This window comes from Anabas testudineus, chromosome 22, assembly GCF_900324465.2.
Source record: "Anabas testudineus chromosome 22, fAnaTes1.2, whole genome shotgun sequence".
NCBI lineage: Eukaryota > Metazoa > Chordata > Actinopteri > Anabantiformes > Anabantidae > Anabas > Anabas testudineus.
The window spans coordinates 4,518,284-4,536,865 of record NC_046630.1 but is presented as its reverse complement, the minus strand read 5'-3'; the positions used below and the strand labels follow the sequence as shown (position 1 = coordinate 4,536,865).

The 18,582-nt window shown below is 38.7% G+C and overlaps 3 protein-coding genes across 4 annotated transcripts in view; 2 read left to right on the top strand and 1 right to left on the bottom strand.

The window, feature by feature from the left end:
* Nucleotides 1–2,350: 2,350 nt before the first annotated feature.
* Nucleotides 2,351–5,575, bottom strand: LOC113148029 (tetratricopeptide repeat protein 9A). Its single transcript, XM_026339479.1, has 3 exons — nt 4,826–5,575; nt 4,327–4,509; nt 2,351–3,314 (listed from the first exon to the last, which is right to left on the bottom strand). Exons 1-3 carry the CDS (start codon nt 5,301–5,303, stop codon nt 3,232–3,234), a joined length of 744 nt encoding a protein of 247 aa, XP_026195264.1. The 5' UTR covers nt 5,304–5,575; the 3' UTR covers nt 2,351–3,231.
* A 1,289-nt stretch (nt 5,576–6,864) lies between these two features.
* On the top strand, nt 6,865–10,483 carry med6 (mediator complex subunit 6). Its single transcript, XM_026339480.1, has 8 exons — nt 6,865–6,930; nt 7,845–8,004; nt 8,278–8,369; nt 8,787–8,869; nt 8,962–9,070; nt 9,196–9,311; nt 9,514–9,541; nt 9,742–10,483. Exons 1-8 carry the CDS (start codon nt 6,909–6,911, stop codon nt 9,870–9,872), a joined length of 741 nt encoding a protein of 246 aa, XP_026195265.1. The 5' UTR covers nt 6,865–6,908; the 3' UTR covers nt 9,873–10,483.
* A 1,549-nt stretch (nt 10,484–12,032) lies between these two features.
* Nucleotides 12,033–18,582, top strand: part of pcnx1 (pecanex 1) — a 29,054-nt gene continuing 22,504 nt past the window's right edge. The window contains exons 1-4 of one of the 2 annotated variants that reach the window (XM_026339334.1): nt 12,033–12,359; nt 13,856–14,070; nt 16,085–16,190; nt 17,733–17,769. In XM_026339334.1, the coding sequence (XP_026195119.1) occupies nt 12,207–12,359; nt 13,856–14,070; nt 16,085–16,190; nt 17,733–17,769 (511 nt within the window). In that variant the 5' untranslated portion in view covers nt 12,033–12,206. The remainder of the gene's footprint in view (nt 12,360–13,855; nt 14,071–16,084; nt 16,191–17,732; nt 17,770–18,582) is intronic. The other variant, XM_026339333.1, reaches the window with a different exon arrangement.

The following is an 18,582-nucleotide window of genomic DNA, read 5'->3' as shown; positions in this document are numbered from 1 at the left end:
TTAAGCTCTGTACAGTGAACTGTGCTAAAAACAAGAATGTCACTAAAGCTGGGGCCTGACGTGAGATTGAAACAGAAAATCAGAACCAATAGATCAAGGAAATCATTTGTTTGCAACCATGTCAGAGCAGCTTGTTTGGCCACTAATGGAGAAACATTTCTCTAAACGAAAAAGGGAACTTTGTCTTTGTAACTGTATTTTGACTGCCTCATAAAGCGTTAGGTGGGGTGGAGGATTGAAAGTATGTTTCAGGATACGTAAGCAACAAACTGCATGAGTGTTGAAACAGGCCCTGGTGGCATGTGGAGGTTCATTCCTGGTTATTTATATTTCTGTTGATTTATTTCATTGTGTTTATTGTTTAATATATTTTTTTATGGATTGCACTTGCCTTGAATTTTTGACATTCATTGTTTTTCAACATTTGCACAAAAACATCCCGTTAATTCTGAAGGTACAAACACTAAATAGATTCTGAGCCTCTTGGAAATGGTTTATATGGTTTGTTTCACTCCTCATGGAATCAACAGGGGTACAAGTAATTTAAATTACGCGAGTAGAAACAAATTGCTTAATTGGTTTGTTGTTAATCAGTTAATTGAGAATGTGCTGTTTTTATTTATCATATTTGAAAGTAAATTGATCATTTTGTTTGTGGACTGTCAGTTGGGATTAAAAACGACGCTGGACTGCACGAATGTATGACATGTATTTCATTAATTTCTGACATGTTACAGGCTAAACAATTGATTGACTAATCAAAAAAAGAATCCACAAATTAATCCATAATGAAAACTGTGAATGAAATGTATTATGAGTTAAATGCATGCAAACTGGGTTCTGCTCTCATTTTGTTTCCATGTTTGGCTTCGATGTCTAGTTAAATATTATTTTCAAATAATTCTGACCCTTTGTTTTCACCGGGGAGAGAGGAAATTTGTCTTATTGGGGGGATTTCAGTTAGTGCCTGGTCACTGGTGCTGTCAGAGGTTGTGGTCCTACCCACATGTAGGGTCTTTGGTCTTAATGCCTTTTTGTCTGATTTATTGTCACATGTCAAGTGACCTCTCAGCCCGGAGGCGCGTTTCCTCTGAGATCTGATCTCTCCCTATTGTAAGTGTGACGCATGCACATGTAAATGTGAATGCTTTTTCTCTGCAGAATGTGATCATGCTCAGTGTTCCAACACTATTTCAACTAAGGCTGCTAGTTGAAACAAACACTCCCTCTGAGGTGTAGCCAAGGTGTCATTATCTGTTTGAAATATTACCACAAATAAGCTGATTGGTACAGGTTGGAAATAATAATGCTATCGACTGACTTGTATTTGCACTGGAACACAATGATTTGAGTAAAATAATAGTAAACAGTCCTGTTTAAAGGTTTTGTTTCAAAGCCTCTTTATGTTTTTGTTGAATTAAAGGGGATATTAAAACAGCTAAATTCGTTTTTTATGATGACAACTGGGCAAACAACTATGCTCTGTGTTCTATGTCTCACAATGATGAAAGGTGTTTCTCGTGGTTATGAACCTTCAGAGAATTATCAACTCACTGCAGTTCCCCTCAGCTTGACAATTTTAAAGCCTCTTTCAGCTTATTGTTTTGATTTGCTACCCTGCACCTTTAGCGTTAGGTTTGACTTGTGCTGGTTCTTGCAGTGTCGTTTTTATCTGCAGCCTGATGATGCTGATGAGCAGCAAAAAAGCTCTAAACCCCCTCGGCACTAACTGTCCAGCACCAAATGGCAAGCAAAGTTGGATAAAGAAATAAAGTGGAGAATTTAGCTATGGTTGGGCGCCATGTTTAGCTCAGGGGGTTGTAGAGATAGTCAGAGCTAAGGATCCATTTCCCTGACAGATAAAGGGACGTTTTAAAAACCCTGTGCTGTGTCTTAACACCACCAAAGGTATTGCAGCAATCCTGAGTCTTTGGATTTGGAAAAAAATACATTCTTATTTTCTATCCAGGTAACAAGGTTTGTTTGGATTTGGAGGCAGGAGTTGCAACCAAATAGTTTTATTATTACATGTTGTATTGTGCAGCAGAGATAGAACGAGTATTTTTTCATCTAGATGGTTACAAAAGTCATGAAGAGAATACTGAGATGATAAACTGGGCTTTGTCAGCACCAAAGAGAGGCAGGCTAACTTGCAAACTTATGGAGTGAGTTACTGCAGGTTCACTATCGTTAATGTGTTATTGAATATATTTTTTTAAATATTTTTTCATTGAATTTATTTTCATGACAGAATCATTATCATCATTATATAATTTTGTTTAATAATGAACTCCATTACCCAGCTCAACACCAAACTCTCACCACCAGAAAGTCATTTCAGTCAGTTTTATTCACTTCTTTATTTATTCATGTGCTTTCATCTGGATTTGTCCATAGATTAGGAGGAAAATGCAAATAGGACGTTTAAGGGGAATCCACTGCAGCAGCATCACAAAAAATATTTCACTCAATAGACACATTTATTACACCCATACCTTTACAGTAAACATACAGTATTTGTTGACACAGTGAATGCTGTGAATGAAGTGCTTCTTTTGGCATTAATAAACACAAACAGCTTGCCTCTCCATTATATTTTTGTGATTTCTATAAAGTAGCCTATTTACATTTTGTGATATGTCTCCCGTACTGTAATTAGCACCCATGTGCTCTGCGTGTTCTTCCCAACACATTTTGATTTAGAAACGTACTTAATGAAAGCACCTTTTATTCAAATATAATTAAAAGTATAAAATGTTTTTTCATCTTTTGTAGTATTTTCAAAATCAAAATACAGTGACAGAAGTGTAGGAGTGGGTTGCACACCTATCCCGTGCCATTTAAAGGACGAGGGCAGGTGCTAATTTACAGTTATCCTCATCTGCACACATGATGGAGTCACTCTATAGAACTTAGCTCTTGGCTCTATCACAAGTTGTGGCCTGTATGTGCAACGTTTGGACCGGCAGTGCATCAGTTTGAAAAGGTTAAAACATACTCAGGATGGATTCATACTAGATAAGTTTGGCAGTTCAGCGACAGAAACTCAATATGCTCCAAGCGCACAAAGGTGTAGTTCAATCACATAACTGGCAACTGGATGCTGTGCAAGGCAAAAGCAAACATAACATCGTTTCACACCAAGACCTCTCACTCATGGTGAGGAAGGTCTGGGTGGCACACAGTGGACTGAAATTTATGATGGGTGAGAAGTCAGCGGGCAGCAAGTGCTTATGTTGTCTCTTTCTTTTCCCTTTGGGCATTCCGGCGAATCTTCATCTCTGTCAGCTGGATGTAGCGGATGACATTGGTGTCTGGAAAACAAACACAGGAAAACACTTATTTCCTGTTCAGACAGGAAATGGGGCATCAATGCTCTCATAAATCAGCAATTAAAACAGAACTTGGCGACATGAAGTAAAATGTCTGCAAGAGCTAAGTTTGGAAATATCTGTCAGAAACTGCATGAAGACATGTTTTTGGTTGCATGTGGAATGGAAGCCTGTACTCAGTGGACATTTATGATGCAAAGAGAACGATTTGAAGGGCAGAGCTGATGAGGGCTCTGGGATACGGTCAAAAACCTTTATGGTTAACCTTGAGTTTAGAGTAAAGTATTCCCTTCCACGTTTTAAGATGTATGTTGGTGAGTCGTATTTTATCTTGAAGAATAAACTACCGATGAGTGGCACCACAAATTGGCGCTGACACTTTTTTAGGAAGTCCCCACAAACAGATTATTATCACATGTCACAGCAGTGTTAATCATCAGGGATTTCAACCAGCTCTTACTATGTTTGCGTCACTTTTCCTATGTGTTACACGCCCGCCATTCGCTCCCTGTCCAACAAATAAATCGCCCTCCGCCATTATTCATTACCTGAATTTTATACCTACCTGTGCACCTGTTTCCAATCCTTACTGAATAAATGTATAAACATCTATATGTTTTTTTTTCTGTTTAATTTATTTATTTTCTTTTATTAATCCACAATATCTGTTTTCAAATGATGTTATGTTGTTCATATAAAAATATTAATCTCTGGAAACTCTGTGTGTTTCCTTAAGCCCTGTTAGCCCAAGTCAGATCAGTGGGGATTCATTCGTCTGTACGACAATGGCCATCACAGTTTCCATCAGATTGCTTATTCTGTCTACATCCACCAAGCTGCACAAACAAATAATCAAATCCAGGCTCTGTGGTCTAATCCAGCTATTAAGCCCTTACTCTATAGCTGTTCAGTTTGACATGACAGGAAACAAGAAGTGGGATCAAGAGGACGTTTTAGATACTGGGACTCAGCGCCACTGTGTGTGGGTCCTGACCTGAGGGTTCCTGTTTGTGTGACTCCTTCAGGTAGAAGAGGGCCTTCTGGAAGTCTCCTAGGTGGTAGTAGGCAACTCCAGATCGGTAAAGAGCTTTGAAATTCTTTCCTTCCTTGTGTAGCACTTTCAGACAGTATTCCTTCACTCGTTCGTAGTTCACCAGCTCCATTTGCAAAAGGCAGGCTAGAATGAGAAACGAAGTTTCATGAGTTAGTGTTTGAATTTCCTTACACAGAAGTATCAGTGTGTGTGGATTTGTTGTCAAACTAAATGAATAAATAAAGACTAAGCTAAAATAAAGATTTGCCAAGAAGTGAATAAAAACCATGTAAAGAAGTGAGGAGGATATTGGGGTAAGCCTGAAAATGACTCATTCTCTTTATGAATCATTCATGAGCTCTGGAGTATTCCCAGAATATCTCTGATGAAAGGAGAACAGAAAAGTGTAGGCTATTGGGGGGCTGTGTGGAGTGTGTGACAGAAACATACTGTAGCTTACCGGCCAAGCTGTTGTAACACTCCAGTTCTGCGTTTTCCATGGCCCCCTTCTGCTCGTCTGTCAGCTTGGTGGACTTGCTGATGGTCGGCAGGAGGGATGACGGGGACTTGGAGCTGGTGTCCGGATCCCCCAGCACCCTGCACAGCCCCTTGATCTCCAGCAGAGCGCGGTGATACTTGCCTATCGCCTCTCGGTACTTCTTATCCTTGTAGCACTGGGTGCCTTGGCTCTTGAAGTCCAGCGCCCGCCTGACGACATCGGCTGGCTCATTGTGAGATGGTTGTTTCAGCATCGACCCACCATGATGCCTCTGTTGCTGGAGCTGCTGCTGTTGGAGCTGCTGCTGGTATCTGGCATCTTTGGTCCGGCTACTGCTGCTGTTGGGAGGCTGTGCGCACTGCTGGAGCCTCGGGGAGCCTCCGTCGCTGCCTTTGCCCCCGTCCACCCTGCCGTCGTGCCCAGCCTTGATCACGCTCATTTTCGATGCTATTTTATTACAGTTTCCCTGACGCCAGGCTGGAAATTAGCTGGGAAATCGAGGCTCCTTCACTGCATCATCTCGGTCGTAATCGCGTCCGCCTCGCCAATGTCGCAGCGACGTCTTCTGTGTGTGCAGCGCTGCGCGGTGCGCTCCTCCGTTGAAGCCTGGTTTCGTATTTTTTTTTAATCCGAAGAGCCGATTGGTCGATAAATGCAGGGGCAGTGGTCCCACGGGGGTCATTCAGCAGGAACAGGAGATGTTCGATGACATTATTGTCATCTCAGGATAATTTCATTATCATTTGTTTGCAAATACGCGCTGTTTTATCGAAACATAGACAGAGTCAGGGGTGAGGTGTTGTTCACAAAGAGAAACCCCAATCATGGATTTAGCGAGACTAATTTGAATTGACAAGAAAAATCTTTTTTTTTTATATTCTAAATATTGTATATATTATATAGTTAATGATGGTCCTTCTTTACCTCTGTATATATTATAACTTGCCTGTTATGGCTGTGTCTTTTTATGTTGTGTTAATTACATGAAATACATGAAACCTTTGTTGAAGTGAAGATTGTAGGCTCCTAATTATATAACATTATTAATCTGTCTCTCTGGACCATTTATGCAAGTTCATTTAGAGATTGCAACATCAGCCTCATTTAGAGGAGGTTTTGTTGGCAGTAAATATCTTCCTTCGTCTTAAATATCCCTTTCAGTCCATCGTTCCTATCTCAAATTGGAGGAATGCAGTCTCCAGTAAGACGAATCAGATAAAGATCGTCCAGATTGTCTCTCGACCGAGCAGCCTGCTTCTCCCTGACTGCTCACTACTGCGCAGCCACTTTTGACAGACTCAGGCAGCCAGCTTCTAATGACATGATGTCATTCAGACCTAGTTCTTTACAGGATAATGATGTGATGAGGGTTCTCCACCATTCTGTGACACAAGAGCTGCTCATTTTTACATTTTGTCATTGCATCAGAATCAGTGTGTGTGTGTGAGTTGTTTATCCACTTTGCTAAAATCCATCTGTCCCATCACACTCACAGCAAACTCAGCTGTCTGGGTGTGTCGCTGGAATTACAGCTCTCTGGAACAAATCAGAAATAAAGACCAAGGACCATGAGTTCTGTTGGGTGGTTGCGTAATGGTTAAACTGGTGCTTGTTTTCAGGAATACGTGTAATTGTCAATAAATGTACACACAGATATGCACAAACACTCTGTAACAATGTCTTTTCATAAAAGCATGGATGCAATACTGCAAATTAGGTACGAAAATATACATAATTTAGATTAATTGTTCTATTTGTGTCAGTGTGCACTCTGTGTTTGCATCTGTGGTCTATGGAGATGTTAAAGAAAAACATTTTCAGTAGTAAAAGTTCTAATATCTCACCGTAAAAATAAACCTTTACCAGTAAAGGTCTCAATTCCTTAAATAAATACTCGATTAGAAAGAAAAAATCCCTTATTGTATCATTATTATTTCTAATTATTATTTCAATTAAAATAATTAAGACGCTCAATGTTACGTCATCAAAGCATGACACGGGGCATAGTGAAGACGTAATCTTTGTGAGACATGTTGTTTACATCATGGCGGCGGTGGATTTCAGAGGTAACGTTAGCTAAATCGCCGTTTTATTTATTAGAAAGTCATCTTCAAGGCTTTTTGTAGCACTGCTGTTTAATAAATCAACAGTTGGCGTATGCTACACTTGTCATAAAGCTAATGCGTACATTTACTGTTAGCAGGTCTTATACATATCTGTTGGTGCTAACTTGGAAGGTAACATTAGCAACTGTTAGCATAGCGACTAACAAAGACGATGTCGATTGGCTGTCAGTTTCAATTTGGAGCTTATAAAGCAGCGAGTTCTGTGGCAAATATATCTAAATTTCAGTATCGTTATCTACAGTTACGTCAATTGCTTATAAAAATAGGGTTGAACATCATTTGCGAGTCAATACAGTTAGCTAACGTTGAGATAAGTGACAACTAACGTCACGTTACTTCTACTTACAGCAGAACATAGTAATTTCCTAATACTAGTTATTAACATTTAGCATTTTAACCTCTGGTTGCCAGGCTAATATGATGTTTAGCAAGTATCACCAGTATGTAGTGGTTTAACTGTTACTATTTTTATGTACCAGTAGAAACAGTCTCTTCTCATAATGTGGACACTACAATTTGTTACAGGCGTAATTTATATACACATCTTCACATTTATATGAAAGTTAAATTCTTTCAACAATCAGAAGGGCAACAATTTAGGACGCATTTTTGTCCAGATACACACATAACACGAGCAAAAAGTAAAAACAAGCCAAATTATTTCACAACATGAACGAAATTGTTATAAAATGTGCTGGTGGCAAGCATTGAGTGAAGTTAACACAGCAGTCAAAACGTTAAATCTGAATCTGTGGTGAACATGTGTATAACATAAGTGCCTGATGTGGTTTTCTAAAACTGACAAGCTTTCAGCTTAGGGTATTAGTAAAATGTTCTCTTTGTTCAATTTGCAGACAACCTTCTTGGCATATCCTGGGTGGACAGTGGCTGGGTGCCAATTCTTAACCCTGGAAATGTACTGGACTATTTTTCTGAGAGAAGCAACCCATTCTATGACCGAACTTGTAATAATGAGGTAGTGAAGATGCAGAGGCTCACCTTGGAGCACCTGAAGTAAGTTCACTTTCACAGTGTTCATTTAAAAGTAGCTGCACGTGAATACAATTAAAACGTTTAAAAATAAAGCAATGATGTTTCTCATTAAACTAAAAGTACCATCTGCTTAAAAGAGATTCTAAATGCAAAACAAATGCAATTACATAAAAAAAAGTGGAACCAATCCATAAAACATTTGGGAATTTATTTTCAGTTCGCTGCTGCAAATTTGTGGTATTTAAACAACATTTGCAAAACTGAAAGCAAACATTGTTTCTGTCTTATTTTCAGTCAGATGGTGGGAGTGGAATATGTTCTCCTTCATGCTCAGGAGCCAATTCTTTACATAATTCGTAAACAACAGAGGCAGTCGACAACACAAGGTGAGCAGTTACCACTTCATTAAACTGTCAGCGGAGAAGGAATGTGTGGCATGCTGGTTAGTCAGTGGACAAAATGTACTGCTTCTACTTGAAATATCATTGATTTGACTTCAGAATTTGGTACAATGTTTTATGGATGAGTTTATGAAAAAGTAAACTTATGAATTGGCATATCAATTAGTTATAAAATTAACTACTGACATGCTTCCTATTAGGATTAAGCTGCATACATTTTAGTTTTTATTAACAGAACACTAAAAGTTCCTACATTCCTAGTTTTTGTATTTACTTTGTATAAATATCAGTAACTATTTACAATTCACTACACTTACGACTGGTACTTAATCTAACCGTGTTCACATACACATAGTCATGTTTGTTGAATTTCCTCTTACACCATATTTTTCCGATCTCCAGTTATACCTTTGGCTGACTACTACATCATAGCAGGGGTGGTATATCAGGCCCCAGACTTAGGAACAGTGATTAGTTCCAGAGTGGTAAGAATTTATAGTATGTGCATACAATTTGAACTGTGTGGGTTTTGGTGTTTTAAAGTGAGGAGTACTGACAGTGATCATATCTATTTAAGCTGTCTGCTGTTCATGGAATCCAGTCTGCTTTTGATGAGGCCATGTCATATTGCCGCTATCACCCATCCAAAGGATACTGGTGGCACTTCAAGGACCAGGAGGAGAGAGGTCAGTTTTTTTCATCAAATTACACCTAGATGGTACCCTCAGGAGAAGGTTTGTGTAACAACATTACATATTCATAGCAGAGAGTACATTCAAGATGTCTGTTAAAAGCTGAATTTTTTGTATAGAAAAGGCCAAGCCTAAGACTAAGAAGAAAGAAGAGCCAAGTTCACTGTTTCAAAGGCACCGTGTGGACACACTCTTGTTGGACCTCCGGTCAAAATTTCCTCCAACATTCTACCAGGTACATTTTCCACTGACTCCAAACAGTTATGGACATTGAATCTTCTCAGCCTATTCAGTTAAAACTGCCTAAAATAAGAATGATGTGATGTTTTGAAATGAAATCTGCACTGCAGAACCTTTGGTATGCTCCTGCTAGAAGTACTTTTCTTGCTTGTTTGGCGTCCAAGTAATATAATTTTGTTTGCTTTCTGCAATTTCAGCCAAAACCTGGTGAGAAGCCTATTCCAGGTATGATCTTCAGTAAAGTTATATTCAGATCCTAAAGTCACATAATAGAATAGAGTGAGCATGTGGATATTAATGGTTGCTTCAGTTCATATTGATTTGTTTTTCATAGAAAACATCCATGTACCATTTATTCTCCAACTCCATTTCAGTTTCCAAAAATTCTGTGTGTTTTCCTCTAATTCGATGCTCTTATATTGCAGTCGAGGTGAAGAAGGAGCCTGAACCTCCCACAGAAGTCGTAAAACAAGAGGAGAGGGAGCCAGCCACAAAGTCCTCGGCCCCAGCTCCACCAAGCAAACCTCCTCCTGAGAAGAAAGCAAGACTGCAGTGATAGCCATACCTCTCACACAGTGAAGCTGAAGCAAGGAAGTGACTGGTCCTGCAGCACTAAGTAGAAGAACTGTTTGACAAGTGAAGGTGTCATGACAAGTATCATCTGCTTGTCCCCGCACCAGGTCTACGTTTACACTGTAGCCTTCATTCTTTTTGCTTTATAGGTTTGGCTCCAGAGGCAGGCAGCTGTACTATGAACGGGGGTTAACTGGCTGATGTCAGCAAGCATTGTACAGTATTCATAGCAGATGATGTTTTCTGATCACCAGCTGACATCAGCGTCGGTTTACTGTTGACATCAGCACAGTGTTGGTGTTTTTGTGACTGCAAAGGACAGTTTAATTCCTAGTCTACTTCATTGCTTCCCTTATCTGACAAGCAAATAGCTTCTTTTCCCAGACATCTTTCCCAATGACACATATTCTTATCTATTTGTTAAAAAAAACTGTGCTTTCTTGTTTTGTTTAGTTTTTTCTTTTGTATTAAAAATCATATCAACTACTCTGTTCTAATGGGTTTAATTATTGACAACCAACAATCCTCAGTCTTGTCAGATCAGTTTTTACCATGTTATGAGTAAACCAAGATCTTATTGCACTTTACAGTATACTGTCTGTGTCATAACATTTTATCTTTTGCCTAACCTTTGTTCAAAGGTATCCTAAAACTAAAATGTGCAATTTTTATCACAATTAATTAATTGGTACAGAGAGAATTGAGTTACGTCTACATCCCCCCAAGAAATCAGTAAAATCTGTTGCTACTGGATTGTAGCTTCTTCTTGTACTGATCATAAATGACACCTCAGTGGTTGATTATTACATTTTTTGCATACAATTTGGAGGTACCTGGTTTTAGAGGTACATTTTCTGCTTTTTTCTACATGTCTACCTGAAAGCTAGAGTTAATCATTAATTTACAGATAAATATTTTACAACCAAAAGCACATGACATTCTTGGTTTAACATGATGCACTGTTAAAAATTAATCCAGCAGTCTGCAGCCTAAACTAAGATTAACGAAAAGATTCTTCCTTGATTCTACCCCTCAGATAAATGGCCTGGTTCTTAGGTAGGGAGCAACTAACATGAAAAAAAGGAGCACAAGTAATGAACTTCAGCTTCAGAATATATTGATTCAGTACCTAAAGTCTAAAAATAGTAATATGTTAGTCCCCAATTTTTTCTCATGGAAATTGAGTACTAACATCATCTCCTGTTAATACAGGGCATCCAGAAAGTATTCACATTTTAGTCATTTAGCAAACACTGTTATCTTTTCAAAGCAACTTACAAATCAGTACAAGGGTAGGCAGTGCAGCGTGAGGGGGTCTTGCCTTAGTACCACTACTGGAGGTAGGCCACAGCTGGGATATGAACTCCGGTCTCCCACACGGGAGGCAGCGATGTTACCACTACACTAACCAGCTGCATTGTTTTTAATTAAAAATAAAAAAACAACAAAATGATGTACATGAGTATTCACAGTGTGTGAAGGAGTGCTCAATACTTTGTTGAAGCTTTAGCACCAATTACAGCCTCAAGTCTTTTTGAGTATGATGCTACAGGCTTGGAACCTATTTTTGAGCAGATTTTCCAATTCTTCTTTGCACTATCTCTCATGTTCTATCAGGTTGGATGGGGAGCATTGGTGCCCAGCGATTTATAATAATAATAATTATTATTATAAAAATATTCACAACAACACAATAATAGTGTTAATATTGTTATTATTATTATTATTATACATTTATTTGTAGAGCACTTTTCTAAACATGGACAGAAACTGAAATTTTGAAATAGAGAACAGGAAAAAAGTCCATGGTTTTACTTAAATTATGTAAATTATAGTAGAGTTTAATCAGCAGGTGTCACCATTTCGTCATATTTGCTTCAGGCTTTTAACCAAATGCCTAAAACACAATTTTATTTAATGCATTGTGCTTTCTGTCATCAGCCTGTTGCGTTGTGCAGGTCAAACGTAAATAGACACCCATGAATTTTCATCATGTAAAAAGAAACAGGACGAAAAAAGGATGAAAGTAACTCATTTATATTGTTTATATTTAGTGCAGAAACTAGCTGAGTACCGAAGCCACGAAGAAGAAGTTTCGCGCAGGGCGTGGTGGGATAGCAGTCTCCTCAGTGGAGGACTGAAACAGTGCCCCAGCTGGCTGGCTAGCTGCAGAGAAGATGGCTGCAGAGGGGATTTTCAGGCCAGTGTCTGAAAACAGAGCATCGTTTGTCATGTTCAGCGGCAACTAGCCAGCGTGTCAGCCCGGTTTGTTCCGTCGGTCGGTTCCGCTCGGATTCGTCGGAGGGGATAAAACAACATGGGGTCGCAGACTCTCCAGATCCTGAGGCAGGGGGTCTGGGCTTCAATCACAGGCGGATGGTACTACGACCCCGATCAAAATACATTCGTCAACGCTTTACATCTCTACATCTGGCTGTTTCTGCTATGTTTCCCCTTCACACTTTACATGGTAAGCGGTGTTGTTGTTTTAAGCCCATTTTAATCTCTTTATTTGTGTTTTTGTCACGACTGTTGACAGCGTAAGTTACCAAGTGTCTGTTAGGATACTAACGGTCGGTCTCAGTCTATTATCTGGAGCGGAGCCGATGTCTGGTCTCGTTTAACTAATAAAACGCAAAGTAGTGTTTTTATTACACTGTAAATATTACATAAACCCACACAATCTCTTCGTTTATTAGCAGAAAAGCTACATTCAGGGGAGGAAATGTACAAAATGATGCTTAAAACGCCACGCTTAAAGTGTAACTCTCCATTACATAGCCAGGACCCGGAACGCTCTTTTGTTTAAACGTAATGTTTATCACATTGCTACAGTTAAGATCCGATAGGATATTTACAGTCGATTACACTGTGCCAGGCTATAATAAGTGAATTTAATTTCCTCCCCCTTCATGTGTTTGTTTTCTTCCTGTCGGTAGTGATTTGCGGTAACGGTATGAGCAGCTACCAGCTGTGACTGCAAGAGCACAGCTGACAAGGATGGATCAGTAATCCCACAATTTTACCGTCACACACTCACATGAGTGTCTGTTTGTTCAGTTTATTTGCTCACAGGTCTGTTTGTTTGCTTTTGAGCTGTTTGTCAAATAATTACACTCTAATAAACTGTCTAACAGAAAAGCAGAACCAGCTGAAATCCCAGTGAATCATAGTGTTCTTTAGATATACTTCTGTAAATGCGCTGATGCCAGGAAATGACCCTTTGCTAAACATATAAACTTCTATATTGAGAAGCTGATGTTTCATATCGGTTTGTGGTTTCCGTTCTATTCCTGGAGTGGAAACGTGTTGGTCAGCTCTGTGGTTTATATTGAGCCACACATATGAGTGCTGCTGCTGTTTGTCTGTTTGTAATGACTGCCAACAGATGCAGGGGGATGTACCAAAGACAGCAGAGATGCAGAAGCTGAAACTCACACACCTGATTTAGTGAAACATGAACGTGTCATGTTTTCTCCAAAATCTCCAGATATTCAGATATTTAAATTAGTGATCTCCTTCAAATTATTACTTTGAAGCAGGAGTTAGTTAATGAGTAGAAGTGTGTAAAATGTTTTATTTAATTACTGTCATTTTCAGGAAGGAAAATAAAGCGTAAATGTAGACATATATTGTAATAATAACTTTATTATAACTTTAAACAGAATATAAATCACAAAAGAGCTAAGGGAAACATCGATAGATAGAAGAATAATTGTGTTCCCTCTAAATGACAATGATGTGGCTTCTGATTCACATGCCCCAAAGACAGAGCTGCCATGCACAGCACTGGCCTGGTCCACTGGGAGCATCTTATGATTCAAGTGTCTTGCCTAAGGACACATTGATATATGGACAGGAAGAGCTCGGGGTCAAACCACCAACCCCACAAGTGGTGGATGAAAGCTCTACCTCCTTCAGTATCAGCCTGTTTATGTTAATATTTGCTTCTTTCTCTAATCCTAGGCACTGCCACCAACCATGGTGATTGTGGGAATCTACTGTGGTGTAATTGCTGCCATGTTTCTGCTGCTGAAAATGGTGAATTACCGCCTCCACCATGCCCTGGATGAGGGGGAAGTGGTGGAGCACCAGGCCAAGGAAAGCCAGGGCAGTAGAGGTGGCACTGAGGGGGCTAATGATGGAGGAGTCACCCGTCGGGAGGACAGTAACGGCCCAGGGTAAGTTGATGTTTTAATAGAGCATAATGATGTATATGATACCTAGAGATGTAGAATAAAAATGCTCCATGATTGTGCCTTAGCTCCTGAGATGATGAAGAAGACAAAGTACTCTGTAAAGCCTGTCAGATGAGGTCATGCTTTCTGTTCAATGATCACATATTGTGTAGTTGTGGAGTCATTTAATGATGGCGTGAGGTCAAAGGTCTAGTCTTTTAGAAGTGATATGTGAAAAGACAGGCTGCTACAAGCAGAATCAATATATTTCATCAGCAGCTTCCCGATAAGTCAGTTTAGTCCAGCTGTAACAAAAGCAATGATGGGGAAATTAAATTTAGTGTGATTTTTATTTTTGATATTTTCTACATTTTGAAAATTTTAAAATTACTTGTACTTGTTAAATAACATTTAATTAGTCCTCAGGGTAGGTTATGTTATATGAAACCTTGTTTTAAAATTATTAATATTTAGGCTATTAAATATTAATTATTATTAATTATTAAAAGACTAGTGCTTGGTGTAAATGCTAAAAACTGGTTTCATTTATATTGTCTTTATTAGCATTCTTAAAAATACCAAAAACTACAGTTTGACTTCCTCAAATAATATTAGCAAAGCTTTGGAAGTCTCTAAACTTACATTGTATAAATGTGTGTTTACTTGTTAGTTGTAATTTTCATCCTTGCTTTTGCTGAGCCAATGCTCAGTTTTAGGGGCCCACTTACAAAACCTTGCTCCAGAGCACTGCTAGTGGTGGAAAAACTCCATAGAGTACCTTTAAGATAATTTTAAGGCAATTTCCATGTATTATGACTTACATGATTAACATTTGTGTCATTAATGTATGTCTGAGTGCATGTAGATACACAAGTGATTATACCCCTTTCTTTTTTAGAGACTGAATGACCTAACTGGACTTCAGAGTTCCTAACGATAGAAATTGTTTTTGTTTTTTTTGTCTTAACATTGACAATATGGGAATAAAAGTAAATATAGCAGGGATACTCATCAGCTAATTTGTGCAAAATATGAATGCCCTAATTGGATAGGGATTTTTTGGATTGCTTTTCTTAATGCACAAAGAGCTGGAGTTCAGTATGTAATCCATTTATTATTAAAGACATGTATGTTGACATTGAAGTATGTGCTAATTAATACTTTAGTTAGGGTAATTAATGACCTCATTAGTATGGCTGTTGTTTGCAGGATAAGGGCTTCCTGTTTCATCTACTAGAATGAATGTCAAATCTTTTTTTGGAAAGGGGTTTAGTTCTCATTCAGGAGGAACGAAATCCACTGAGGTTCTAGCATTTTACTGCCTGTGACGCGAAGAAGTGACTCATATTCACATTCCAGAGAGAGTGCTAGCGGGACGCTTAGAGAGGGGAAAAGGCAACAAGGAAAATGAGCACTCTAAACCACCCGAGCAGTTGCAGCTTTGCCCACACATCTGGAGTTACATTCCAGGTTGTTTGAGTTTACAGTAGAGCAGACAAGCCAAGCTGAAGTTGATAAAGGTGTTTCTGCAACACCACCCACTTCTTTCTCCACTCTAGTCCGCTTTCCAGTCTCTCTTCAGCCATCCTGCATGTTGCAGTTCATTACTTAGACTGTTTTGTTGTGGTTTGACCCATTATAAAACATTTTTTGGCATATGGAAATTATTTACAGACAGTCCCTGGCAAGTTGTTTGTTTCTACATACCAACTGGTTAAACAAGCACGCCCCAGCTAAATATAGGCCTGGAGAAAATCTACATGAAAGCTTTCATCTGTGGTTGCTACTTCAGTTAAGTTTCCAAATCAATACACAGCATGTAAAATAGAGGCCAGCTTAATAAAATTACACGATGTCTGTTTCCCTAAATTGAGTCTGTTTGACTGATTGATGTGATGGAGATGAATGACATGTATCTGGGCCAAGATGCCCTTCATAGAGTGAGACTTTAGGGAGGGAGTGCGCTGTGCCTGTGCTGGTAATACAAGTGTGAGCATGTGTTTGTCTGTTTTTTCAGAGACCCTGGAGGGGGTATTGAGATGGCAGACTTTATCAGGCAAGAGACTCCGCCGGTGGACTGCAGTTCTAGGAACTCCTATATTGGGATGGAGTCAAACCACCAGGTAAGCAGAGCACTGGTCTGCTCCATGCTGCATGCTGTACTGGGCTAATTATAAGATGGCCCTGATTATTTGATCTGCCCCGCCCCTCCTTTATTTTGGGAAGAGAAGGGACATATACATAAAAATAATATAGGTAGCCTTTTATAACCTTTTTGTACTTTTTGCATTTCACATCCTAAAAGAAATCAGCATTAACCAGTTCAATAGCATATTACTAAGCCATCATCTTTTCTTCTTAACACGAATGACAAGAGTCAGAAAGAAACAGACAGAGAGACAGGGTGAGAGAGTTGAATCCCTGATGACATTTATTTATTGTCCTCTAATGTAATTTAGTTTTTTCTTCTCAAATGCAGTTTACTGTGAAATGACACCTGTTTAGATTTAGGGCAAGACTGTATTTACTGTACACGATACACCTTTATTAATTAATTAATTAAGTTATTTATCTTAATATTCCTATTTATCTTTGTTACTATATTCTTAAAACTGTGCCTGCTCTTTTTATTATGCTTTACAGTTTTAACTGTAATTCTCCTTGGTTTTCACTGTGTTGTTGTAACTTTAATTTTCCCACTGGTCATCATTTAAGGTTCTATCTTGCCAAGTATCACATTTTGGCATTAGTGTTCCCCTTGTAATTCCAACAGTGCAAAAAGTATACCTGGCCAATAATGATAATAATAATAATTAAAAATTGCTCATTTTAAAATATTTCGTTGTGGAATGGTGTCATGACGTGACAGTCACGTGACACTATGCTTGTCATTGCTGAATTATGAATTATGACTTGGACCTTCCTGTTTACATCCTACTGTTCAAACTAATGTTTACTTTTGACTTTTTGCTTTTTGTATTAAACTACATAGGAATAATTTAAACCTTGACCCTTTTAAACAGTTTAGTCACAGGATTTGTTCTGTAAATCACCACGTACACGTAAGAATGTGTACAGTGACAGTTTATGGGAAAAATTGCAACACACTCTACTGGGAACAAAGTCATAAGTAATCTTTGCACAAACAAGTGTCACATCCTTAGTCCTGACAGCTTTTAAACCACCACCCCCAGGTGTGCTGTCTTTACTGTAACTCATTCACAATGTATGCAAATGAATAAGATGACTTTTATTATGAATAGCCTAGAGGAAGGAACTGTTGGTGTGTTGTAGGGGAATGTTTTTATTGGGTATGATACTATACTTACACCATACCTTTCTAACCAAATTATTCTGTGAGATATATTTAATCTCTGAATCCCGGTGTTTGGTTCTGTGTCTTTGTACTATGTGTCCTTGAGCCTCTAATCAGCTAGCACATTCTGCCCAGCTGCTACGTATTGAGTAGGAAAGGAAGCCAAAACTTTTCTATGTGATGACAGTGAAGAGACTCCATCTGTTTTCAATGTATTAAAGTGTCTTCTTTGGGAATTTGTATTCCATAATGATCACACGGCATGTCGGTTTGCATTTATGAAAATTCAGCTTTTGATATGAATGTCTTTGAAGGAAAAAAATGGGCTGACTGTTTATTCTAATTTCAGATTGCATCCACACATGGAAAATCAACAGTTGCCAAAGGTAACTATAACTGCCAACCACCATGTCATGGATACTTGGATCATTTTCCAAGTTTTTTGTGTCTAAATAACTCCATACATGTAAAGGGAAAATAATCGACTCGTTAGAACATTGTTGTAACCCCATGATACATTTTCTTTTTATGCAATCACCACATCCCTGACCATGATCACCCCAGCTGCCCAGGAGATGTAGTCTGACTCAGCATTACTGTGACCTCAGCAGTGTCACCAAGATGAGGTCGCTGTAGGAAGGCACTGCTGAGTTTGGAAAAAAAGAAATGCATTGTAAGACTTAACATTGGAGTAATTCTTAAGGAATTCTTTACTGAAATACTGAGAAGGAGACAACAAATTTACTTTGGGTTCATTGTACTGAGAGTTAGACTTAGAGAGCTATGCCATCTAAATAATTCACTGAGTCAGTTTGATACCATTATAATTAGCTGGCAGTGGTCTGAAGTAGGACATGGACTCTGTTAATCGTCCTCCCTTCGAGTATTCCAATCACTCTAATTGTCTGTCTAACTCCCAGAAGATGTGACCACTCTGTAAAAAAAGTCACAGGATCTGAGAAACAGTGATTGCAAAGGTTAATCTAATCATCTACATCTTTGTGCAAAGGTTGTCAAGGGTGCAACCATCAAAGTGTTCGAGAAATCAGTTATGAAGAGCTCATAGCTCATTATATTTTTTCCAGGTAAAGCCACTTCTCAGAAGGACCATTTCTGAGAATAGGCAGGAATATCTGTTACTTTATCTTCTGTAGAGGCCAGTTATGCGTGGGTGTCCGAGGATAGTAATTGCTCTTTGT